This window comes from Rosa chinensis, chromosome 4 (assembly GCF_002994745.2).
Source record: "Rosa chinensis cultivar Old Blush chromosome 4, RchiOBHm-V2, whole genome shotgun sequence".
NCBI classification, from domain to species: domain Eukaryota; kingdom Viridiplantae; phylum Streptophyta; class Magnoliopsida; order Rosales; family Rosaceae; genus Rosa; species Rosa chinensis.
In genome coordinates, this window is record NC_037091.1 from 65,371,829 (window position 1) to 65,398,085 (window position 26,257).

General features: G+C 37.2%; 3 protein-coding genes and 1 pseudogene across 4 annotated transcripts; 1 reads left to right on the plus strand and 3 right to left on the minus strand.

Moving 5' to 3' along the window:
• Positions 1-2,128: 2,128 nt before the first annotated feature.
• On the minus strand, positions 2,129-3,249 carry LOC112198399 (zinc finger protein 5). Its single transcript, XM_024339512.2, has one exon. It carries the CDS (start codon positions 3,184-3,186, stop codon positions 2,419-2,421), a length of 768 nt encoding a protein of 255 aa, XP_024195280.1. The 5' UTR covers positions 3,187-3,249; the 3' UTR covers positions 2,129-2,418.
• Positions 3,250-6,681: 3,432 nt separating this feature from the next.
• LOC112199867 lies at positions 6,682-10,887 on the minus strand. Of its 2 annotated transcripts, none has more exons than XM_024340841.2 (7): positions 10,524-10,887; positions 10,182-10,318; positions 9,902-9,918; positions 9,171-9,778; positions 7,935-8,015; positions 7,456-7,518; positions 6,682-7,105 (listed from the first exon to the last, which is right to left on the minus strand). In XM_024340841.2, exons 1-7 carry the CDS (start codon positions 10,572-10,574, stop codon positions 7,034-7,036), a joined length of 1,029 nt encoding a protein of 342 aa, XP_024196609.1. In that variant the 5' UTR covers positions 10,575-10,887; the 3' UTR covers positions 6,682-7,033. The 2 variants fall into 2 exon arrangements, with proteins under 2 accessions (XP_024196609.1, XP_024196608.1); XM_024340840.2 differs by having other exon boundaries at positions 6,728-7,105; positions 9,869-9,918.
• A 6,052-nt stretch (positions 10,888-16,939) lies between these two features.
• Positions 16,940-18,478, minus strand: LOC112201055 (protein JINGUBANG). Its single transcript, XM_024342060.2, has one exon. The coding sequence runs from the start codon at positions 18,297-18,299 to the stop codon at positions 17,058-17,060; it is 1,242 nt and encodes a 413-aa protein (XP_024197828.1). The 5' UTR covers positions 18,300-18,478; the 3' UTR covers positions 16,940-17,057.
• Positions 18,479-19,436: 958 nt separating this feature from the next.
• Positions 19,437-20,333, plus strand: LOC112200517 (annotated as a pseudogene).
• Positions 20,334-26,257: the final 5,924 nt, after the last annotated feature.

The window sequence follows — 26,257 nt, forward strand, 5'->3', positions numbered from 1 at the left end:
TAAACCAAAGTCAAACGGCAGAAATTCTCATAAGAGCACATACACCAAATACATAATATCTATACTATTATTAACATAACAGAGTTTATCAGCCAAAATAGAAAATTTTTACCAAAATATCATTTAAATATTAAAAAACATTTGAACTGAAATATTTAAGAAAGACAAAATGGTCAATTCACAAATAAAAGAAAAATTAAAGAAATTTAACAAAAAAAATCAAAAATCAAAAATAAAATATGTGCAGCAATTTTCTTCACATTTTGTGGAATAATTTCCCACGTAATTATCCACACCCATAGGATCCTGTGTTTAGAGTCTAGTGTAATCTAGCATCTCAGACAAACTCTACCTCTGACAAATACTACTTACTAAAAACTTGTTGATCTTGCTTCAAGTTTATCTACAGACATCTAGAAGTTTAGAATAGCCTAATACCTAATTACATGCGAAATAAATAAGACAATTGCTACAATTTTATTCAGGTTAATCACTCAATTGTTTGCATTAAACACCAATTCCCAATTTTTAATTAGCAACAGAAAATAAAATTCCGGGAAGAGGAAACCCCTTTGATTTTCTCACCCACGAGGTTATGACTATTTTTCAATGCCTATTATTTATCTCATATAGATACGTACGTTAATAAATAAAAACAGAAGAAAATGAGTCATACTTGCACGTGCCTGTTTCCGTATACAATGTGCATGAACGAATACCAGATATACATGCTTCTCATTGTACGTAACTCAATTAAGCAGATTAATCAAGATTAGCAAGGCCAATAAGTCAATTAAGAAATAATCTCCTACTTTAAGTAATATTTGATGAAGACGAAAAGTAGTAGTTTAAGCATATTTGCTATTTAATATCAATTAGGTGAGCGAGGTTCATTGGACCGATCGACTACCACTACCGGTTTTAATACAATTAACTACAAACTATGCATGATTTTGAGATTTTGTTGTGATTATATTATGAACATGGAGCTTCATATGTATCGTAATCTTGAACCCAACTCCATATCCATGGATTAAAAATTGAGAAGATGTGTTAGAAAAGCCATCGAATCAAAACCTTTCCTTTGTCACGATATAAAGCCATCTCCCTTATTTGAGTGACAAAGAATAATTCAAACGACTTGTTTAATATTAATCACAAAGGTTATTCAACCAAACACTTAAATTAAAACATTAACATGCACATCCATTGTTAATTAATAATTCGACGACTATGAAGTGTTCTTTGTGTATAATAAGTTTCACATTCCATGCCCAAATTTAAGATCCTCTTCTAGAATATTAAAGATTCTGTTGGAATGGGTCAAAACCAAATTAAGAACAAACTCGCGCGTTATGTCAGGTACCATAATGTAAAACACCTCTTGTTTTGAGTTAACCAGATGAATTAATTAAGAAGAAGGTGGAGTTTGTTAACCAAGAGTATTTACTTTGATTATACGGTTCAACCAATTAATTAGTACTGTTAGTGCAATGCATGATGAAGCAACATGTATAAAATATATAAGCAAAAGTGAAACCACTTTAGACATGAAATTTTGTTAATACAAAAGAGGTATGCTACATATCTTGTCACCATAATGTATTTTTATGATTCAAATAGTTTATTATGGACTTGAAGTTTAAGAAAATCATTGCAGAGTGCCATAGTCAATTAAATCAAGAGATATATCTTTTTGACGTTTACTTATCATCATCGTTATCGTTTCACTATGTTGGTATCCGATCCTACGTACTCTTACATATGTCAATGAGAATCGAACTCATGACCTCTACAATGTTGGCATTATAATTTACCAACAGGTTACAATTGATATATGTACTTGTATAGGTTAATTAAATAAGATCGTTTTCACATTTACTTATCATTATCGTAATTGTTTTACTATACAATCGATATATTGTCTAGATACGCGTATACGTTTATTAAATTAGATCGATTTAAAAAAGATTCGATTTTGTGTTTATTTTTGCATATATGATCTTCAAATGACAACTTGGAAATTGGATATATAATATTTCAATACCACGTGCCAAGGTGAAAGAGAAGGGAAGAAGAAGAAAAAAGGATCAAAAAGTAAAGATCAAAGCCAAGTAAAGATTCGAAGTTCTTTTCCAACCGAGTGATTCTTAGTTAATTAGTACGTAGTACTCTATACAACCAATTGTCAGCAAAGACCATCTCTGAAATCAGCTCTATATTTGATCTGCCCATTATAGATATCAAATCATGTGTTTGTACGTATGAAAACTACAAATGTGATTCAGTTTCTTCTTCTTCTTCTTCTTTTTTTTTTTTTTTCTCTTTAACAATAGTTGGAAGATGAAAAATAAATCTAATAGTATATACTGGAGAAGACATGGGATTGGTCAATCAGTACTCGACCATCATGTTTAGCTAAACTTCACTTCTAGATGATCTTTGTATCTTCGATGGCAAGCCAATCCCTAACTGAAGATCCAAAGGTTTACATGAACTTTGAGTAGTCGAAGCAGGTAAAGACGAAGGCTTATTGAAGATCACTGGTCTGCTTTCTCCTGATCTATCTGTTTGTGTCAAAGTGAACTTAGATGAATGATCATCTTGTTCTTGCTGGTAAGGAAACTGAGCTCCTCCAGGTAAAGCATACCAATTAGAAACCTGGGCCGACCCGTTCGATCCATTTTGATCATACGGGTTGAAGCTGATTTGGGATTCTTCATGGAGCGTAAACTGTTCGGTATTGTTAACATACGAGGAGGGATCGTAAAACCATGAAGCTGATGCAGCAGAACCATGAGGATGATTGAAATTCTGGAAAGGTTGGAGATAATAGTTGATGCTGGCCTTTCTTGCTTGGAGCTGAAGCCTCTTCTTCTTCATCCTCTCCTTCTTGTGCGCATTTTGATGTCCACCAAGCGCTTGTGAATTTGCAAACTCCTTGAAACAGTATTGACACTCGAACTTCTTGTTGTCGAGTTGCTCGGCTTCGCTGCTGGTTGATGCTTTCCATGTGTTCGACGAATTTACGCTCTCATCTCCTTCAGCACAGGCTTTGAAATTTTCGTCGACGTTCTTGTACGGATTGAGCTCAAACCCGAATAGCCTGAGCTTCTTGTGGTCATGATCGACGGAAGACCCGGCAGAGTAGCCGTGTTGATCTTCAGATTCCCAGGTATTTTCCATTGTTAGATAGGCTCTCTGTAAACTGTTGTAATGTGGGAAACTCTGTGGTTTGTACTTTGTAGTTTGGCTTGTCTTCCTTTTATAGTAACCTCTATGGTTTCCAACGATGCATTGTATCTCAAAGTAAATATATGGTTTTTATTATATTCATGAATGGGCATATAAAAAAAGACGCAAAAGAAAAGTCAGATCAGAGAAGCCGTCTCATGCAATATTACTTTTCTAATCTTAATTATAAATGTGGTAGATATAGTTGGATTAGATACACACTTGCAACAAGAACTTCTCCATCATTCAGACTTGTTCTGTTTTCATTATTGTTAACGAGGAAAGCCAAACCAAAAGCTTTTAAATTAAGCACTTTAGAATAGATACACCACTTGGGGGTTTAAAATACCTATATTCCATGCTTAAAGGGATTAGAGAAAAATTAAAGTTACTATGGTATAGATTAACTGCAACTAAACACAAAGTCAAAGAACTTACTGTACTCAAATGCATATCTTAATTAGATTATTTTACAAAGACTCAATGAGTCAGTGGATTCATGCATTGTCATCTAGCCAAAAGCTTATATATATAACTCTATATTTTACAGCTGTTGGTGCCCAGTCCCATCCACTACAAGACACACCAATAATGTAATTTATTTTAACAATTTTTGGGTCTGTAGCAATTGTGATTATTCAGCACTTGATGAAACTTCTGGGTGATTATCCTAAAACCCATTTCATTAATGTGTTAATAAATTAGAATATGTATGTGATCTTGGACCATATTTTTGAATTTTTGCACTTATTATAGTAAGGGAGAGTAGTTGCTAAACAAAGGAAGATATATATTAAGAAGAGGAAGTGGGCAAATGAGGTCAGCATATATACTAATAAGGGTCTTGGATGAGATCTGGGCATATCTTCATAGAGCAGGCACAAGCCAATTTTAAAATATCCCAAAGCATATGTTTTCAGGTGAATCAAGTCATCATCTAATATTAATCTATGAATAAGTGAGGCATTTAGGAAGGACAGTTGTTCTAGTTGGACCCACCTTTTGTAACTTTGGGTTACACATTTTACAAACTAAATCAGATTGTGTTGTTATTCCATTGTCTTTAGCTTAGATCTCCAAATTGGGTGGACTTTCTTCCACCAATAGATTAGATAGATCTCTCATGCTGATATGATCATCAAATTCCCACTACTTTTGTAACTTCTAGTCTCCAAAATTCCTAATTTATTCCAATTTTTCAAAATGCCTTTTTTTTAGGGGAAGAATTCCAAGTAAGCATGTTGTCATCAAGCATTTCAAATTATCTTAAACATGTGGAGTAATGTGAGGCTATGAGGAGGAAGATACTTAGATGTTGGGTTATGGTGGCTAGCTATTGCTAATGCTATATAGGTGGTGGTGGGTTGGTTTACTTGATTGATTGATTTCATCTATAATTCCATTTTCATTTATCCTAATTTGGGTTGATTAATGTGTATGATCAGAAAATGGTTGGCCCTACCATCAGCTAAGCCACCCCAAATTAAACCCTATTCTCCCATCCACTCTCTTTCCTTGATTGCTTCCCTTCTGGACTAATCTCCAAACTAATCTCAATTATTTATTAATCCACAAAGAAAGCCAAAGTTGACTGAGGCAGCACTTCATTATGAGTATTAGTTTATCTGTTTAGTTCAGATCAGAACTGGAAAAGCTAAATGAGATGTAGCGTTTGTACATATATGAGTCATATCATCCCCAAAAATGAGGATCCTATACACACTTGTGAGATGGGATAGTGGAAATTTGAAATTTCCATGTTTGCTTCTGTTCCTTTATGTAGCTGTGAATCCTCGATGTTAATTTTGTCTTTCTGTGTCTGGTATGCAGCTGAATTTGAATCCAAGGCCTTTGGAATACAGAAGAATCTGTGTGCATAGCTAGCCCACTAAACCCTAAAGTACTATTAGCAAGTTTTGCCACCCCAATTCTTTAATGCTTACACCAATTAATGGGCATTATATATATATATATATATATATATATATATATATATATTAAAGTTAAATGAGTTTGGTCCTGCATTCTTTGAAATTTTACCTAATTATTTCTGACAGGCGTCCGTTTCTGTGTTACTAAGTTGTTTTAGGGTGTTTTCTCTTCTTTGCTCCACCGAATGACTGAGGGAGTTGAACGATTCCATCTGTTTTATTTTTTATTTTTTTTATTTTGCTCCGCTACGCTCTGTTTGTTTTCCACTTTTCCCTCACTTGCGCCGAGTGATAGAGAGAGACAAACATGGACAATTGTTCTTCTTCTTTGCGCGACATGGCCAGAAAGAGAAGGATGGAGAATAGAAGAGTTTTCCATCTAAGGAAGAAGATCACGAATCTAGGTATTTGATTTTCGATTTTTTATAAATTTCTTCTAGTTTCTCATTCATTGGTTTTTTGTTTTGATTGTAATATTTTCATATTAAAGAGCACGAACAAGATGTATTCTTTGATATTGGTTTAGAATATGAAAGTGAAAAATCATGCGTTGACAATCTATATATGTTTATTTTGAAAGAAACCTGCAATATGTCACTGAATACTACAATATAATCATCCTGATGTCATATGCCCTTATTGTTACTAACTTATGAAAATTATGTCAAGATACAGACAACATCTTATGTTCATTATCGTTTATGAACCTATAACTTCACCGTCACTAATTTTTACCTTCTATTCATTTATTGATGCAGCTTCAGAGTAATCGTGGTTATAGAATATGAGTCTGATGAAAGCACCGCCATCATTATGGGAAAACCAGCTTATGAAATATATAAATTTACAACGACAGTATAAAACTTAGCAAGCAAAAAAACCAACGGCATCGCACGGGAGAAATTAACACGTTGTTAGCGAAAACAATACGACTTAAATTAACCAACAAAAAACTAGTCCAATTTGATGCCCAGTCATTTCAATGTGGAATTGGAACGATAGAACACACGCCATAAACATTCTCAACGATTTTCATATTATTTTCTTGGTAATATTGTTGGAAACCGAAAGAAAAGCACATCAGTACTGTATATGATATGATATAAGAAACTTCGTACTTAGCTCTTACGGTTTGATTGATCAAAACAATCAGTGGATGCATCTTCTTAAGTATGTATTTCAAATCTCCTTAATTCGCTCGTGGTGGCAAACAAGGGGAGTAGTACACTGTTGACTTTTACATTGACTTTTACATAGATGTTTGTTCATTTGTAGGCTACTCATTTCTCAGAACCAGACCAGGCATGCAGCAGAAGATTTATATAATCACAATATAAATTCAGTTTTAATCCGAAAGTAAAAGCCAACATTTTTGCATCCACAGACTTCACTATATAAAAATAAAATAAAATCCGATTCCTTTTGTACAGTAGTACTTCATAAAATCCATAGATTTCGACAACCCACATTGTAAACTGAAAGTGAGCAGAAAAGAAAGACGGGAAACAACATTCAATTTCATGCTCAAGTTCTTTGTTAGATCATATATGAATATATATGAATAGCAGTCAAACAATTTCCAGTTTAAATAGAAAAGAAGAAAAAGGAACAAAAGATTCTACATCGCAAAATTTCTTGTTACCATGAATTAGTATAAACAAAAGAAGTTTTCCGAACTTTTAAATAATGGCAACTGATTAGTACAGAAGCTGAATCATTTCATGTAAAAGACTTTCTAACATAGCAAACTAACTAATGCTCACAACATATCGGCCTTTAACATATATCTGTGGCGATAGGCTGCTTGGAAGGAGGCAAGAGAGCTTTCAATCATAGGAAAGTAACTGATGACCGCAATGTATCCACTCCTAACGTATATTTGTGGGCAGTGGCCGCTTGGAACGAGGCAAGAGAGCAAGCAGAAGCTTTTTCCTAGGTCCCTGCAATAATCTCTCTCATAAGAACTAGACACAACATTATATGGAGCTTTACTCCATAACCTAAATGAAACCCTATATTACATTCACCAACACCAACTCATATGTCAAATGATAAAATCTATGTCACAAAGGCAGACTTCTGATAACGTGTGAGGTCTACCAAATGAATTTGTAGTATCTCAATGCAATGTAGTAGTGAGACAGAAACAAAAATTTAAAAGACGTTTTCTGAGATTAGTAAAATAAGTACACCTCAGTATTAATGCAACAAATTCTCAGTAAATCCCTCAGCAAATCCATATGTGAGCAAACTAACAGAAGAACAGAAAAGGAAAGAAAAATGTAAATACCATAGGTATTCCCAGCTCTTTGAGGTCATTTTCTCCCATCTGCTTCAATGCAGTCATATCAATCTGCACAAGATCATAAATGTTACTAATAAGCTGAATCGAAAAATTTTAGAAACTTATTGTCTCCTTCAGTTACAATTATCTATTTAACCTAACAAAACTCCAGTGTTTAACCATCTGGGTAGGTCTTAATAACAGTTTCAGATATGTGCTGCTTCGCTAATATGATTGGGAAATAATGTTTGTTTCCTATGCTGGATCCTACAACTACCAAGTACCAAATGAGCTCGAACATAGTCATAAGACCATGCCACTATCAAGTAGTGAGGTAATAAACACATGAGAGATTTGATGCCCAACAAACCTATAATAAGATACTGTATACAAAAAGATGTTTTGAACTAGGAACCAAAATCTAAATATCCTTAAAAAAATGTGAACACATAACATACTAGAAACAAATATAGCAAGAAACATACTTCCTCAGCCTTGAATATAATGGCATATTTTCCCAATCCGAGGTGTTGCAGCAAGCCATCTACTGTCTGTTGTTCATCAGCCTAAAAATAACACCCAGAAAAAAGGTAAAAACTAAAAACTCAAAGAAAATAAATAAATAAAATTGAGGAAGGAAACAAAGATTATAGTGGTGACTCGTATAAATTTTTTTTTTTTTAAAAAGTAGCTCCTTGCACACAGTGAAATGAGCAGATGACTAGCACATGAATTGTGTAATAAAACCCAAACCAAATGGTGAAACAGTTCAAGTTTAACATATTCTATAACAGCATAGTTATCAGATGAAGAAACAAAACTACGTTATATATGAGCAACCCTTTAAGTAAATAGTAATTATAGTGCAAAACAAGCTCAGGAACAGAATTATAGCAAGGTAAGTTGTTTCCTTGCATCTCCAAGGACAAAGGCAAAAGTTTGTCATAGACAAAGGCCTACAAGCATAATCATGGCACAAGTTTTCACTTTATTAACATTTTGACCTTGAATGCCTGTGTGCACGTTTTGGACCACTCCAGAAACCAGCCTATCCAACTAGTATTTTGAAGCAGAGCCTACCGAAAACTATTTACGATTAAGAATCTATGGCTTCTGGAACTCGACCTCTTAACATCAGATGCAATGAATAGTCATCCTCCAAAGGTGGAGGGACTAACAAGTTCATCTCTCAACATCTGTGTTCTGTTTTTATTTTTCTATCAGCATTACATATACTAAACTAATATAGTGATTGATGTGCCATTGCTCAAACGCAGCACCATCTTATCACATTTCTTGCTTTCAAATTTCAGGACTCATGTGATCAACAGCCTCTGTTTTAGCACTTATAGTCTATCTATTTCAGGAAACTGGCCATGCAATTGCCATTTACAGAACTTCGAACGGCCTGCTGTCCTTAGTCTTTCCTACCAACTGGACAAGGCATGCTTGCAACATCACTGATAGAGATGCTTCTAACTATAGGAGAGAAGTTTGACATGCACAATGCACACAGAACTTAAAGTTCAATCCGAATATCCTACAATTCTAGATAATGCCTAGTTAGCTAGTAAGATCAATATTCTGAAATGTATATTCTTACCACAAACATAAATAAAATTAAAGAATTTCTTCAACTCAGTTACTACGACATCAATACTCAATAAGCTAAGCTAGAGTGGGGCAACAAAACATAAGAGCAAACAGTAAATGACATGTACCACATATGGAGGTTTCTGTACAGTGCTACTCAGTGGAGGAACTTGGTTCATATGGGGCGGGGCGGCTGCCATATGCTTTGCAGGTCCAGGAGGCAGTGCAGTATTAGACATGAAAGGTGCATTACTCGCAGGCCTTGTAGCGTCTAGAACATCTTTGTTCATGTATGGAACAGATCTGCCATCATCATATGTCCTGTTTAATGGCCTTCTCTGCAAGTCTTCTACGTTCCTCTGAGGGGAGAGACCCCTATAAGTGACTTGAACTCTTTCTGGGGATCTTCGTCGTAAATGGTCCAGTGTCCAAGGAGAATAAGAATTTCTCAACGAGTCCATATGAGGCAAATCATCTGCACTTCTTGTAGCAGGACCTCGAGGCAAAACATCTGCACTTCTCGTAGAAGGAACTCGACCGAAAAAACCACTCTCTTGTGGTTCAGGCAGGTGCTGCCGTGACCGTGATTCAACGCTAGGAACAGGACGCTGAACTGCCTTTGACAGCTTCTCACGAAGATCTCCATGCCTCTGATCATCATCATCACTCTGAGCCCGTCTACATGCATTTTTTTGCATGAGTTTAAACCGGAGGTCGTCTTTACCAATGCATGGATCTTGTGGATTTAAAGGCAGAGAGGTTAAAACTTAGATATTTAACAAAGTAATGCAGTCACAATGCAATTGCTCCAGTGTAAGCTTATTACCATCACAACCATTGGAGTTCAAACTTGACATACCACTATGTCCTCGCTGGCTGCAGAAAAGGTATAACAAGATCATAAGGATGATTTGCGCGGGAAGTTCATGCAAACAGGATGTTAACTATTTCACTCTATTCCCAATAGTCATACAAACAGTAAATCCAAACATATCATAATTCAACTATAACACTCGCATATTGGGTAAACACATTACTTAATCGAATCAACACTACAATCTCCCACGGCATACAAGACAATATTCAAAGCAACAGCAGCTTTCCACACCCGAAAACATTAAAAGTAAAGAAGGGCACACCGTTTGTTGCTGTTGCCTACACTTCCATTCGACACAGAGCTATCAGCATTACTCCCTAACCTATCTCTAACCGACCGTTTCGTCCCGGCCGTGGGTAGAGACTCAGCACCCGAACCCGAAACAGCCCTCTTTACTACCTGTCAAAATGGTGGACACAAATCAACAACTTTCAACTACACCAAAACCACAAAAGCCTAAACCTTGTTCAGTAAACACAAGTAAAGTGTAAAAAGACTCAAACTTTCCAGTAAATTTGGATTCAATTTCGTTATCACTGAACAGTTTAACCAATAAAGTAACAATCTTTAGTAGCAGAATCATGTAATCGATATATCTATATACCTGGCCACGCCCAAGCGTAATGGTGACTTGGCCCCTGGAAGACCCTGACATGTTCGGAATCGGAAACCCTAGCTTTTTTCAATCAGCTAATTAGGGCTTTCGGGGTAGAAAGCCAGACATCACCGGAGCAGAAACCCTAATCTCATTGGCGATTCCGGCCAAAAGCGAAGCTCGATTAGAAGAAGAGAGAAGAGAGAGAGAGAGGGGAAAATAAATAAAAATGGGAGCTTTTTGGTGGTGTAATGTAATGGAGACGATGACGCAGTGTTTTTTGATCGGCCGATTTCAGACGTCGGATTACTGGAGAGTTTCGAAGCTTTTTGCAACAAATGAAATGCTTCGACGGTTTGACCCCTTTTTGGGTTTTTTTGGTACAAATTTCTTTGACCCCTTTTTAAAAGAGGAGGTCAAAAACTAAGAGAAAAAAAAAATTAAAATTAATCTTTTTTATTTTATTTTTTTTTTATGGGAAAAAATAAGACTAGGCCGAGAAAAATAGGGAACTGAAGACTAATCCGGATGCATATGCAAGGCCCAACCAACAAAAATGTAATACTGTGAATTTTATAATTATATAGATCACAATAAAGTCTCCACCATATAAGTATTGCTAAACTTCTATACTATAAGTTAGTTTTGAAGATATTTTGACTACTTCTGAAATGATTAATTACGATAATTTTGATGTAAATTTTAGTGTTTTTCCTCCTCTAATGAACTTGTGGTCAATTGTTACCTAATACTACGCTCTCTCTTTATATTTAAATCTCTTGCCCCTCTTAATTAGTATGGACTGACGGTATTAGACGTAATTTTGTGTTTTGTTAGACATGCGTATTTGGAAATTCGGATTGTTTGCTTCAATGCTATGTCGGTGTTGGAGCATTTAGCTAAAACAAAATTGTTTATGTACGTATCCGGTCGACTAATATGATGTGAGAGTGGTGTTCGTCTAGTCAATAAGGTAGCAAGTAAATTATGCTCAACTATTTTTGAATTTACATTCAAGGATAGAATTAAAAAGTATCAAAATTTCAAAAAACGAGACTTTTCTCTCAAAACTAGCAGCCTCCCATCAAAAGTGCATGCCCAGTCCAATGTCACGCCCTAGCGGGGGTGTCGTTGGACGGGCGAGAAAGGATGACTTAGTGTCCGATGGTGAGCTCAGTCAGAGGGGCGGCGGCAGCGTGGTGGTGGATTTGCCATCCAATTTGCTTGGTGCCCTTGTTAAGGAAGGGCAGCGACTATCCGGGGGAAAGCGGGTGGCGTTGAGGTCAATTCAGTCAGAGCGCAGGAGATCGCCAGGTATTGAAGAGTGGGTGGCGGCGAGAATGGGTTCTAGTGTGTGTGATTCGGATCGGATCTCGATTTGGTTTGGCTTAATTATGTGGAGCCTCTATGAGGAGGGGGCTAGTTGGGCCGGCGGCGCTCCTTGTTGGCGAGATGGGAATGGTGGGTAGAGGGAGGGATGGCGAGGAATCAGATCGTGCACCATTCATGACGCCGGAGCTGCTGCTGAGGATGGATCGACAAGGCTGGTTACTGCAAGCTAGAGGTGGAGATGCACCCGCAGTCCTCATACCTGGCTTTGGCTTGGTAATTGTTGGGCCTGGGTTTTGACCCAAGATCCATACTACTTTTTTTGTTATGTTTTATTGTTTTTAGTATTAGTTAAATGTGGCTTTATGCCGGAAATAAGTCAATGTCATAGATTGGCAAGGTGATGTGGGCGTTGTTTTGGTATGCACACTCTGTGTGCCTTGTCTGGCCTAGTAAGGCGGCGGGCCATTTACTTGATTAAATGAACGCAACCTCCTAGTGGTAGAATGAAACGAAGTGTCGCCAAATTTGTTTTCATGCGACAACATAGTGGGAAAGCTGTGTTATTTGTAATGATGTTTCTTCTTGATAGATTTATATTTTCGTCATGTCACCATTTTGTTAAAGCAAATAGAGTAGCCAGTCGAGCACTATTTGCTAATTGATGCTTGTTAAAATATATAGATTTTGTGGAGACTCCTGGTAGTGTTTCAAAAGATTCTCTTAATGCTTATTGTAATATGGGGTTTAGGCTTTATGTCTCCCATGTATTCTGCAATTTCATTAGTTAAGATTTGAGGGCAGCGGCACCAGCCCCCTTTTCACAAAAAAAATAATAATAATAATAATTCTTTTCAGCGTTGGATGTAGATCCAAGTGAATTAAGCATAATTTCCTTGATAAGTAGTGAGTGAACATAGGTATATGACGTGAAATTCAGATATGTCCATGATGATAACGTTGGTTGGTTGAGGCAGGGAGGTTGGTAATTTTTTATGCTTGTATGACTGAAAATTCTCAGCTAATCAAACAGTCTGTGAACATGTCCTCAATCAGAGCTCTAGTGGAGGCTATGGATCGAGTTGACCACTGACTGTTAATTTCTACGACACCGATCAATATATACCTGATTCCTTTCTTAATAATGTGCCTGGATCGAGCTAGCTATAGATTTTTAATCTTCATCAACAAGACAAAGCAGACGAGTGTCTTCGATCTGGTACTGAATTACTGATATGCTACTATAGTAAGGTCAGAGAAAACTATAAAGACCAAATGGACACGAATCATAGGTTCCCGGACCAGACCGGCCGAGTGCAAGATCGATGGACATGCGCGCAGGTGTTCTAGCACATCACCGATTTGAAATTTATATATGGATTCAATTAACATTGAAGATATATATATGTCTATACACACACATATATATTCTGCATATCAAACATTAATTCAACTACTCGATCATTAAAGGTAAAATATGCTATTACCAAGCGATTTTTTTTATCGTCATACATATATCCAAATGGGAATTAATCCAGATATATATTTTTACCTTCAGCAGGGAACATATATATGCGCCGGCGATTGATATACTCATCATGTATATACAGATTTGAAATTACCATACATATATATATATACATATATATATATATATATATATATATAGAGAGAGAGAGAGAGAGAGAGAGAGAGAGAGAGAGAGAGAGAGAGAGAGAGAGAGAGAGAGTTCATATCTAGTACTCCAGAAAGAGAGAGAAAGCTAGATCTGGATTTCTGCCGATCACCAGCACGTACATAACGAGAAGCACATATATGAACATATGCATATACACATATGTATATATATTCAATCAACAAACAAATTAAGCCAAACATGCATATCTAGAACGGCCGAAAAGTCTTACAGATTAATTATACATATAACAACTAATTAAGACGCCAGCAAATTCTCTAAAGCAGCTCATCATGCATATCCATGGATGAAAGCTCTCAAACTTGCCTAGCTAGATTTGCTTGATCTATCGATCTGGCAAACAATCGGACCACAACGCTTCAATTCCCCAAGAGATCAAACAGAACTGAGAAACAAGTACCAAAGCTAGCCTTCATTTATCAGAATATACAGATCACTGAAAAATGAAAGATAGGTAGGTAGCTAGGGTTTCTTCTTCTTCAGGAAACCCATCCTGATTACTCTAACCTTTCTCGATATTTCTTCTTTCGCTTTCTTCTTGTTTTGATGATCTTCGAGAGTAGCAGTGATTTTGGTGCAGTACATGGTGGGTGATAAAAGCAGAAGGAGAAGGATAACTGGTGGTGATGACGAGAGTGAGAGGATAATGATGAGAGGAAGAGGAGAGAACTAGACGACATGATGATTAAGGTGCAGCTGAGTTTTGTGTTTTTTGCGTTGAAGAAGTGAAACTAAATTCCCAAGAGGTACTAAAATTTGATGACTAGCTACGGCCGAATATTACTTGAAGCTAGGTTCCACATGGAGATCTATAATTATCGTGATAAAGCTACCATCATATTGTCTTTCTCTCTTTTTTCTCTCTCTCTCTCCCCCCAGAAAGTCCTAATTAGAGCCAAAGTCAATTTTTTTCCTTCTATTGATTAGCTGTCCAGGAAAGAAAGAAAGAAAGTACTAGCATATGCATACATTTTTCTTTAATTACGTTTACGTACCTTGAAAATAAATCCATTCTTTAAATAAATAAATTTTTTTTTTCAAAGAAATACTTTGAATTTGAGGTAACTAAGTGTATGTTATTAACACGTATTTTAAATTTAACGGTCCAAAATCAAGAACTTATATATAAAAGTACTTATATACAGAACACATATACAGTGGAAGAATGACCACTCATGAGCTTTCTATACCCTACCTTCAATTTTTTCTTTTGTTGGTGTAAATAATAATTTTGATGGTCTATGAGAGACTATTAAAAACTGTGTAATATCGAGTTATTTATTTATATTTCCGATCCTCCAGCTAGAACTGTATATCGTAAGTATAGATTTCTACATGATGCTAAATCTTTGTAACTTTTTCAGCGACCTTCTCAATTGCTAAATCTTTGTAATCATAGTCAATAACCTTTTGATTTCAAAATAAAATTATCTTAACTAGATTGTAACGGTAAAATAATAAAATCACAACATCCATGCATCATGCATTAAACATATATATAACAGCTAGGGTTATTAAGGAAAAAAAAAAGCCAAGTACAAATTAACCGATTAATCCTCATACGTACTTAAAAGTATAATATATCTATATGATAATGTGTTTGGGGCCAAGCCAATGATGACATGTTGATGGAGGTTGCGGAACAATTAGAACTGGAAAAAATGATGATGCTTAGGAACTTAGGAAGATAAGTAAATGCCAAGAAGGTAAAGGATGGTTAATTATGATGTCTCAAGAAATTGATGCACGCAATGACAAATCAACTTTGTCTCGGCTTTCATGTGAAATCCATACTATATATCTTTGGTGCCACTGGATTAACTATATTGTCTGTCAAGCGGATCAAATTTCACAATGAGTTTCACCATCTTGAGGCCTTGAGCTCGATCTATAATCACTATCAAATTAAACTATGTTTGACCCCGAGCTAAATTGCTGGATAAAGATCTCAACTTTTACATGGACTTTATTATCATCTTTTCCACTTTCTTTCAGCTTTCACTAGCTTCCTGATTGAAAAGGCAGATAACTAATTTCATCGTCGAGCTAGCTCGTACTGCTTCTGATCAGCAAAAAGCAAAGACCCACTTCAGTAAACCAGTAGTAACTTTTCATTTTAGTCAGCCAATTCAAGTAGCCCCGGCCGCGCCGGTAACTTTGCTCATTTTAAAATGGTTATATAAGCTAGAAGAGGGTGATCATCATGTCAATGCATTTACTTTGCCCTGGTAATGATTATGATTCCATTTTCTGGGGCAACCCGAAAAGTCTTTATCTTTGGAATCAAATGTATTTCTTTTCATGAATTTGGAAGAGCCATAGAGTACAAAGAGACCCACATTTTGGTTCCCACGCCAATTTACTCCAACCCAGTCCTGGGCTCCTGGCCTTGTTTATTTACCCTAGCCTGCATCCAGTCAATCGTTTTAAAAGGAATATTTCATCCCCTTTTTGCTTCTCATGTAATTTTTCTTGATGGTTATTGAGGTGGGTCTCAAGGTCTCAAAGTCTCATTTTGCGACGACCAGATGAATTTGCGGTACAGTGAGAATGTTGGGTTAAAGGTTAAAAAGTAAAATGATGGCTAATTGTAGTTTGCTGTTGTGTGTGAGATAGATAGCTGATGTCATGATTAGCTAAGCCCTAACCTAAAGTAAAGAAGATAAAAAGTCAAAACCACGCGTTGAATTCACAACCTACTTTATTCTGTGTCCGCTTTCTGGAAACTCAAATGTTGGATGATTATCTAGCCCAAACCACCCACAGTCTTGGGCTTGTGGTATCACTACCAAGCAAGGTCGGGCCAGGGAAGAATTCCACTTGTGGTCTCACTACTTGCACCTACTCGGTCCAATATCCGCATTGTGACATTACATTACAACCACTAATGAAATCATTAGTATTCTGAATGAGGATTATTGGTTTCTGCACATATCAGGTCACCACGGTAAAGATATATTTTTTAACGGTTTGTGTTAAACCTATTACGTAAGCACCGTTAAAAATGCTATCATTTTTGTAAGTTTTAATTTGCCTGTCTAGTATATAAAAAAATGTCAAACTTCTCATGGATGAAGGTATTTTAAAAGGTCCTTTCAATATTAAGCTAATATTAAGATGTTAGGTTTGGTTGGAATTTGGAAGTTTATCTAATAATAAAATGAGTACCATTATTCTAATAACTAATCGTATGTAGACATGTAGTATCCTATATTGTATTGGTGAATTGGTGATATGCAAATAGTGAAATTACATTATCATGAATTTATTATAACTCAAGAAAAGGATGACTTAAATCTTTAAACTAAATATAGCCTCACATACAATCCATTAAGATTAACGTGTGGAAGATTTCTCAGAAACAACTTACTTCATAGAGTTCAATAGTACAGTATCAGACTATCAGTGTCAAGATTTAAGACTATTAATTGTTATGTACATCAATACATCATCATGTCTACAAATTGTGGATCAACAAAAGTATATGTAACTTTAGATTAGCTCTACTAATAAAATAGTTAAATCGAATTAACCAAAGGGACCTGTATTTGCCACACCTTAATGTTACAATCCAAACTACCACTATAAACAACAAAAGAATTAACATAATCACTTCTATCGTCACCGTCAAAATCCACGGCCACCGTCAAACACTTCACCGGCCGCCTATGACCTTCCAACACACCCAAACACGAGTAACTCCGATCATCACCAACCCCTCTCCTCCAAATCCTAACACTACAATCCGCCGAACCACTACACACTAAATTCCCCGCCACCGCCAAACACAATATAGCCTTGGTGTGACCTCTAAGCGCCCCCACCACAACCATCCCACCACCGCCACCATTATCTCTTTCCCAAACCAGAATCGACCGATCACACGCGCCGGAGTACAACACAGACCCGTCGGAGCTAAAAGCCAAGGCGTTCACCGCCGACTTGTGCTTCTCTAGTGACTCAACAAGAGTGTGATGCTTTTCCCCAATGAGTTTCTTCCACACCTTTATCTTCTTATCCGCCGAGCCAGTGTAAACAAACCCGTCATTGCTCACCACTATTGCGTTTATGGCATCCTCGTGGGCGTTGCTCACCGACTCCAAGCACTTGAAGTCGGAGGTCCGCCAGATTTTGAACGTGCGGTCCCATGAAGCCGAGTATAAAAGAGACTCGTCCTTTGATACCGCCAGAGCTGATATTGCGTCCGCATGATGCACCCACGTTAATTTCTTGTGCCGCCGGACTTGGACGTAACTGTTGGGGAAGAAGAGCCTAGGGAAACGATCTTTCAGTGTCGGCAGCGTTGCTATGCATTTGCATTTGAACTTTTGTTCATTGGTAGTGTTGACTTGCCAAACACGGATTTTGTGGTCTTGGTGAGCGCTGAAGATTTTGTCGCCCACAATCACTAGAGACTTGACCGTGGAGTTGGTGGTGGCTAGTGGCTTGGAAGTGTTCGAGGAGATGTCTCTGCAGCTCCATGATCGAATCTCGCCGTCGGATAAGCCGGTGTATAGGAACTTTCCGGCGAGGACTAGGGAACAGACACAGGCGGAGCCGGATTTTCGGGTAGCTATGCAGTTAAGTTGGGTGGTTTGGGTTTGCTGTAGTACTTGCCGTGATAGCGAAGGAACAGAAGGAAGACTTGGTTGGGAAGATATTGAGGAGGTTGAAGGATCAGAGTGAAGGTGGTAACTGGAGTTGGACTCGGATTCTGTACTGTATGTGCGGCAGGGCAAAGGACATGGAACAAGTCCCATTAAGATAATGTCAGTATGGAAATGCTAAGCAGTACAGGAAGTACGAAGTGTCAGAGAGAGACTATATATATATATGGGTGGAGGATGAGAAGCCGTGTGTGCCTAGAAATTAAGACTTGAGGTTGAGGAAAGTGGTGACTCGAACATTCTGTCTTTCTTTCTTTGTTTGCTAAGAGAAAACCAGATTGTTCCACCAATGCGGCTAGTGGAGGAGTGACAAGCTGGGAAATCCCTCAGCCTTTTCTGAATGGCTTTTGCGTTGGCTTAAAGATGCTGGGGTCAATTTTGGGTAGATAAGATAACAATCATAACATACAGCTTCCTACTTGCTTCTTCATGGTGCTGATCCAGCTGGAGCTGGTAGAAAATTGATATTATGGTCCTGTAACTAGCTGAATAAGTTGAAACATATACCTGATACATCCGAATGTGAAATTGACCCATTTGATGCTAACCCACCAATCTTACTTTACAGAGAAGCAAGTTTTGAAGTTTAGTTTACCCAAATTCTAGTTGAATGTGTCAAGTGTTTGGAAGTTTGTTATTTTTTGACTTGTTTAAAGGGTAGGATAATTTGGTCTGCATGGGTCCATGGAGCAAGGGATTTGACAAAAATTCTGAGAATAACATCATTGTCATTGTCATCGACATCTTGGCAAGGGCTTCCTTGTATTTTTCTGTATTTAGCTGACAAAATTTGGCAAATGCAAAAGAAAGGTGATCCTATCAAGATTTTAACAGAGATTTTTAAGCAATAGTATTTGAACTTTATCAATTTGAGTGGAGTTTAAAAGATATTTTTTTTGAAGTTAAAATCTTTTTCAGACAGATTTGCTACTCGATTATGGGTTCCAAGTTTTGTACTTTATGTTTTATAGGTTCCGGTACCAAGCTCTATACTTTATGTTGTGCCAACGTCGGAACGAAAAAATGAGGTTTTTTTTTGTTAGATACATGTCGTGAGCCCGTGACTCCGTGAGGGGTGGATCATTATTTGTTAATTAACTTTGTTTATTCATAAATGGCAGTCTTTTGCAAACAAAAAAAATAAAATTAATACTGCCAGATTCATGAATTCGAAGAATTAATCTTTTATAAGTGTTCTTTAGTCTCAGTATGAATATATCCTTATAGGATTGTTGATTTTGTTGCTCAACTGTTAATTGTGCTATGTATTTCATTCTCTCTGCAATTCCATTTTCACTACAACAAGTTCTGAAATTTATTGGTAAAAAGCACGAGAGAGATTATATTTATAAAGTTTTGCCGACCTCCTTTTCCTTAAACAAGCTTGGACTAGGAAAATTAATACCAGAGGAACTTCAGGAATGAGACATAAGAGTAATACTAGGAATGAGAAGGGCTCAAGGGCATCTGATCGTTCTGAACTGTTTGGCAAAGCAGCGAGGAAGATAGGAGCAAAAATGAGAGGCGCGGGGAAGAAAGTGGTGGATGTGGCCTTCAAAGCCTCCAAGAAGATTGACTGGGATGGCATGGCCAAGCTTCTCGTCTCCGAGGAGGCTCGCAAGGAGTTCGCCTCTCTCTGCCGCGCCTTCGATGAGGTTAACACCACCCTCGAGACCAAGTTCAGCCAGGAACCTGATCGCATTGACTGGAGTACTACAGGAAAGGAATTGGGTCTCGATTGGTGGATATGTACAAAGAGGCCTGAGATAACGTTAAGATCCCCAAGTATGTGGATACAGTCACTCCCGAGTACAAGCCTAAATTTGATGCATTGTTTGGTGGAACTAAAGGAAGCAGCTGAGGAAAAATCTTTGAAGGAGTCAGAGCGTTTACAGAAGGAGATAGCTGAAGTAAAAGAGTTGAAGAAAAAGATTAGCACCATGACTGCTGATGAATACTTTGGAAAACATCCTGAGCTCAAGAAGAAGTTCGATGATGAGATCCGGAATGACTATTGGGGTTATTGATGACATCCAAGGCTACAATGCTTGGCAATCTTTCTTGAAAGTACGTGTCATGTTTTCCCATTGTCCAATAATAAAGATAACCGTATTGATTTTCTTGTAATCTGGTGACTTTCGGTTTGATGAATATTGTGATCTAGCACCCCTTCATAAGTAGGCCAATACATCTCCTTTACATTTACACTAGCTTTCCTGATGCGGATCTCGCGCGTGCGATTCATTTCTGTTTTATTTATTATAATGCTTCACATATATATCGTAACCAAATTATCAGCTAGTGAGTACGTGAAAAAACATAATCTACAGTACATTCAAGATATACATAACCAAAAATTAACACATTTCTGTCATCATGAAGCTAATGAAATTACATTCCCATATCATTGATAAAGGAAATAGCAAGAAACTGCCGATTATTGAAAAAAATTTATCTATTCATTATAAAAAATGGCTGGTTGTTCATCCATTTTGGTTAAAAAAAACAGTGGATCTGCATCTGCCGCACTATTTGCAGGACTACTTCATTGGTTTTTGGGAGCCATTAACATTACAAAAAATACCAACTGGTGTTGGCAAGCAATATTCAATGATAGGAACTGTAGTAGTAAGTGCAAACCTGCAAGCAAAATCCATGACAAACCAATATCAAAAATTGTGAAAGCACAAAATGATTTAAAGCGTAAAATAACTCCAAATGTCATTTTGAGTAAGCATAGCCTGGTTACAGTTAGTGAATTTGCCACCTGGTTAAAGGGTTTTGGTGGTTTGTTGATGTGATTAAAGCCTTGTAGAATAAAACAGCTGGTCCATGTGCTATCTGTTGAAGATGAGGGTAGTGAGTCAGCTATATACATATACATATCTATGATTTTGAATCCATAACCTGTGTTTCCTTTAATTGTCAAATTCTTACACAAGCAATTGGGCAAATTTACCAAACAAAATCTTCACATACAAAACAATTGAAAGAATCAGAAAGAAGAAAAAAAAAAAAAAAACCAACACAACCAATTAAATACCACACTCTGTGGGAAATGTGCTAGAGAACCAAAAAGCAGCCTCAAATAAAGCTCTGTTATTATCCTCCTCAGGTTATCGGTATCCAAACAAAAAAAAAAAATCTATTAGTACCTGAGCTGCATCAATTTGTATGGTTTGCTTTGATACGACCTTGAGAGTTGCTCAAAAACAGAACCATCTTCAGAGAGAGAAGAAGAACTTGGTGTCATTTTCTCTCTTGAAACCACCATACTGAATCGGTATCTCCTAAGCTGGAATGTACCTGAAAATATACACAATTTTAGTTCGTTTCGCAAATGTCAAGTTTCTAATGGAGTCAAAATCAGATCTTTGATGGCTAATAATGGAGGGAAAAGACTTACTTGAGAACGGTCTCAGGGACCTTAGCGGGGGGAGAGAGCCACAACAAACTTGTTCTTGCTTCATTGAGTCAAGAGTGGAGACCATGGTACCAGAATGGAACATTGATAAAAATCTACAATGAAAATGATACAAAACCCATCACTTTAGAATCAACATACAAAACACAGGCCTTCTTGCACTCCATCTCCATTATGGAATTGGTGAAGTTAGTGATATGTGAAGCAAGAGTATTTTTCCACAAAATTCATGAATGCTACAATTTCAAAATGCCAGATTCCTATATGAAGAATGCACATTAGTAAGTACTGACTGTACTGTTATTGTTTCGGCAAGGGGGAGAAGAAAAAAAAACTTGTTTTCACAGCCTCTTCTATTAAAATTAGTAGATATGGGTTAGACACTTTTTTTTTTTGAGGGAAACGGAGTCAGGCTCCAAATAATATTTCAACGAAGTCACTGCGTCAATCTAGAGGAATTCGAAAAACCCTCACAATACAAGGTTGATCAGGTCTGCAAAAAGCATAATACAAACTGCCCAAAGCAGCCAAATTATTACTAGCCAACAAAATTAAAACCTAAAGGAACTGCAGAAAATAAAAACAAGAAAATAAATCCCTAACCCCACCCTATCCCGAAGATGGAACCATTGTCTTGAGCATCTTGACGCCTAAGACCCATATGGTGTACGTCGCAACAAATCAACATGGTCACACGGTGACATCCAAGAAACAAAAATGGGGTTAGACTACCCAAAAGACTACCTCCCCAAAAGCTCAGACCAGCCCAAACTAGGTGAAAAGAAAGAGGAGAACTGGGCCCAAAACTAGACCCAGTTCACTAGGCTGTACAACACAACCCAGCAAGCAGGCAGAGGCCCAATCCCACTACCAAAATCCAAATTTCTCACACCGCCCAGGCTAGCCCCAGCCTTCCCCGAAGGCAGCCCCGCCTTTCACCTTTCTGGCGGCCTCCATCGTTCCTCCACCATCGCTGGGTCCTCCTTGAGTCTAACCTAAGAGCAAAGAGCAATCAATGGAGGCACCCCCTCCGCCTAAGATTCGATACCCCGACCTCCGACCTGAAATCAACAGGTGGTGTCGAGCCTCCGCCGGAAATCAGTAAACCTCCTAGATTAGGCCGCGCACCAACCCGAAGCCTTAATCCACCACCCTCACCGCCACAACCTTGAGCCGCAGCGATCTGAGCTCGTCACCATTGGATCGAAACACACCCCACCCTCGAAAGCTTCAGCCGAAAGCAGCCTCGAATCGGAGCCGCACGCCCCGAAATGGACCTTCAAAACAATCCCAGAATCCGACGTTGCAGGGAAAGGATCTGCTCCGTCTTCTTGCCGTCGCCCTGGTCTGGACACCGCACGATCGCCGCCGCAAGACGAAACCCTAGGTTTCGCACTCGCGAGGTCCCTCCGTATTGCTTCGAGGCCTCCAATACTTGTAATATGAGTTAGACACTTGGACATAATGGAATTTGAAAATTTCATTTAGACATAGTTCAGCCTCTTGTATTAGAATTAGGCATAACTCAGCCTCTTGTATTAGAAATAGACATAATATGGAAATCAAAAAAGTTTATCATCATGTTCCACTTAAACCAATATAAGCTAGGGCCGAGGCTAACAAAAACAACCATATGCATTTCGTCAATCAATAAAAATTTTGCATCTTGAAAACTCAATTAAACAATTAAAAACCAAACACCAGCTTCACAAATTACCTAAATAATGGTAAAATTTTCCTCATGAAAAATAATAAAAGGTAAAAGCCTTTGAAACAAACATCATGGTAAGTAGTAGCCAACACATTAAGTAAAAAGAGCACCCAAAAGATTCCTGATTTAGAAAGACAATAAGCAATTGAGTATATCCAGAATTAGAAATGCATGAAGGAAGGGGAAAACACAAACCCAGAAAAAGGGGTCGTATAATGGAGAAATAATAGCTATAAGCTGAAGCTCTAGAACTAACCTGCTTATAAGCTTAAGCTCGTAAAATAAAAGTTTTAGTTTACCAAACACGCCAATGTCTATTGTTTTTTAATTTAAGCTGCTTATAAGCTTTCCCAAACACAGTCTTGTCTTATTCATGGCAACACAACACTTTTCACTACCATGCCTAGCTACATTCCGAGACACGACAAGAATTTTTTTAAGGCTTGTCGTAGTCCTTTGAAATTTTTTGGGCATAGCCTCACTTACCAAACAAGGGAAAAAAGTCACTTAGGCCTTGCCTATCAAAATTTACACACGAAGAAACTTTGCCCCAAGCCCCCAATACAATAAAGAAATGGCCAAGATCTTATAAAGTGCTTGGCTAGAGTTAATTTATTGTTATATCAAATACAAGTTTAAATTTGGGAGAGACACACACAAGTACTACGTACACATCTTCCAAATTTGGAAGACATATACACGTGTATTACCTTCTAAGAGTATCTCCAATGGAGTAGTTAAAATGCTTGTGTCAAATTCAAATTTGAAGGTTGACGTGGCAATGTTATTTTTGCTACACTTTTTCTCCAATGGATTGGTCAAATAATAAGAGTATTTTATTTTTTAAATTGTTTTAATTACTTGTTAAAAAAATAAAAATAATTTATATTATTTACAAACACATGCTTTCTCTCTCCTCAACTTCTCCTTCTCGACTTCTCTTCTGATTTTTTTTTTCTTTCTGTCTTTTTCTACAAGAACAACATTAGATGCCCATAATCAATAGATTCCAAGATTCAAAACCCATGAAAACTAAAACACAGCAAGAGCAGATCCAAGCAACATCGCTGATCAAGCTTTCTGTTTCAATTTCTCTTTCCAAAACAATCTTCGCAGCAAATCTCGACCATTATCTCAATTTTCTCTCTATCTCTATCTTCCTCTCCTGTTTGGACTGTTTCTCTCCATGTTCTTCACTTCTTCTTTTTTCAATTACTAATCAATCATCCTAGCGACCTAGCCCCCTAGTTCTTTTTCAGAGACCATTTTATACCCAGCGATTTCCGAATTCGCTGCATTTTTTAGAAACCCAAATCCCATTATCAAAAACAAACATCTATCTTCTCATCATTTTGTTTCCATCTTCTTTCATTAGAAACAAGGCAAAGGCTTAGAAGCCTAGAATTTTAGAAAGAAAATAAGATCAGAACGAGAAAGGAAATAAGATCTGATCTCTGGTTTCATGCATAGTTGGGTAAATAGAGAGAGAGAGAGAGAGAGAGAGAGAGAGATGAGAACGCAGAAAGGAAGAGAGTGAGGCGAGAAGAAAGAAATAATAAAAAAATAAAAGACAGAGGGAGCTGCGTCTGTCAAATTTGAAAGTGGAGAGCTCTATGTCAAATCCACGTGTGTATGACATATGGGTTAGAGGAGTGTTTCATCAATCAATTATTACCGTTGGGCACGCCACGTGGAGTTGGAGATGGTCTAAGATGACTGAATCTCCCAAAAGGATGACGTCCTTAAATAGTGTAGGCAGTCCCGGCTCAATTTGTGAAAAAAATATCTTAATTAGTCTTGGGAGAGGATCCTCTCCTGATCATTTTATTTTCTTGACCTGCTTGAGTTTTTTATTAGATAACGACACATGTCCATTGTTACATCTATCGGTCCACAATTTCTCTTTTTGTTTCCTTTCTTTTCCTCCACGTTCTTTCTTCTCTCCCTCTTTTGTTCTTTTCTTTCTGTTCTCCACTCTCACAACCCAAGCTGTGTATTTCTTAGACTTCAATATCAGTTCTAATCTTGTTTTATTTCACCTTTGATTTCTCATCTTATGCAACAGCTAGGTAATGATTTGTTTAGTTTTCTTTTATCATCCTCTTAAGCGTATAGATCTTTCCATGATTTCTGATTAGAAAAATGGGTAATTTATGCAGATGAAGAATACACTACTAGAAAAAAGATTATTTACGGCCCACAATGTGCGCTGTAAATGACCATTTAAGGCCTACAAATGAAAGCCGTAAAAGACAATTATTATTTACGGCACACATTATGCACGCTGTAAATGAGTCACTATGTGCGTCGTAAATGAGTCAAATGTGCACCGTAAAAGAGGGGTGTACATTTACAGCGCACATACAATGCACGTCGTACATGATGATTAAAAAATTTAAAAAAAAAAATCCAAAAGTTCACAATTTATATATTTAATGTTGCTATATTTTTGTTGGTAAAATAAACCTCATTAATCTATTTATTGTACACCATATAGAATTTGCTTACAAGTAAAGAAAAATCCATATGTTGGAGACATTATTTAGTATGAAAATATGTGCAAATTTGTGTGATGTTCCCTACTCCCAAGTATAGGAGGTCAAGTTTTAGTAAAGGGGGAAAGTAAGAGTATTGTACCCAAGGGATTGAGTAACTCTACCCTAACTAGATCACCGCAAAAATAAAACCTAGAAAACACATGCGAGTCTATCTTTTTACAAATTAATAGTCTCGGCCCTTTGGAAGCCAAAACTATCAATAATGATATTTAACAATGGTAAAGTGGTGAATCGGCTTTGTTGATTTTAATTTCTATAAAGTAAAATAAGTTGCACAAAAAATAAACTAAGCAAATAAAATAAAATATAATAGATACTTTGATCAATGAGATATATAGGAGCATAGGTTTTGCACCTA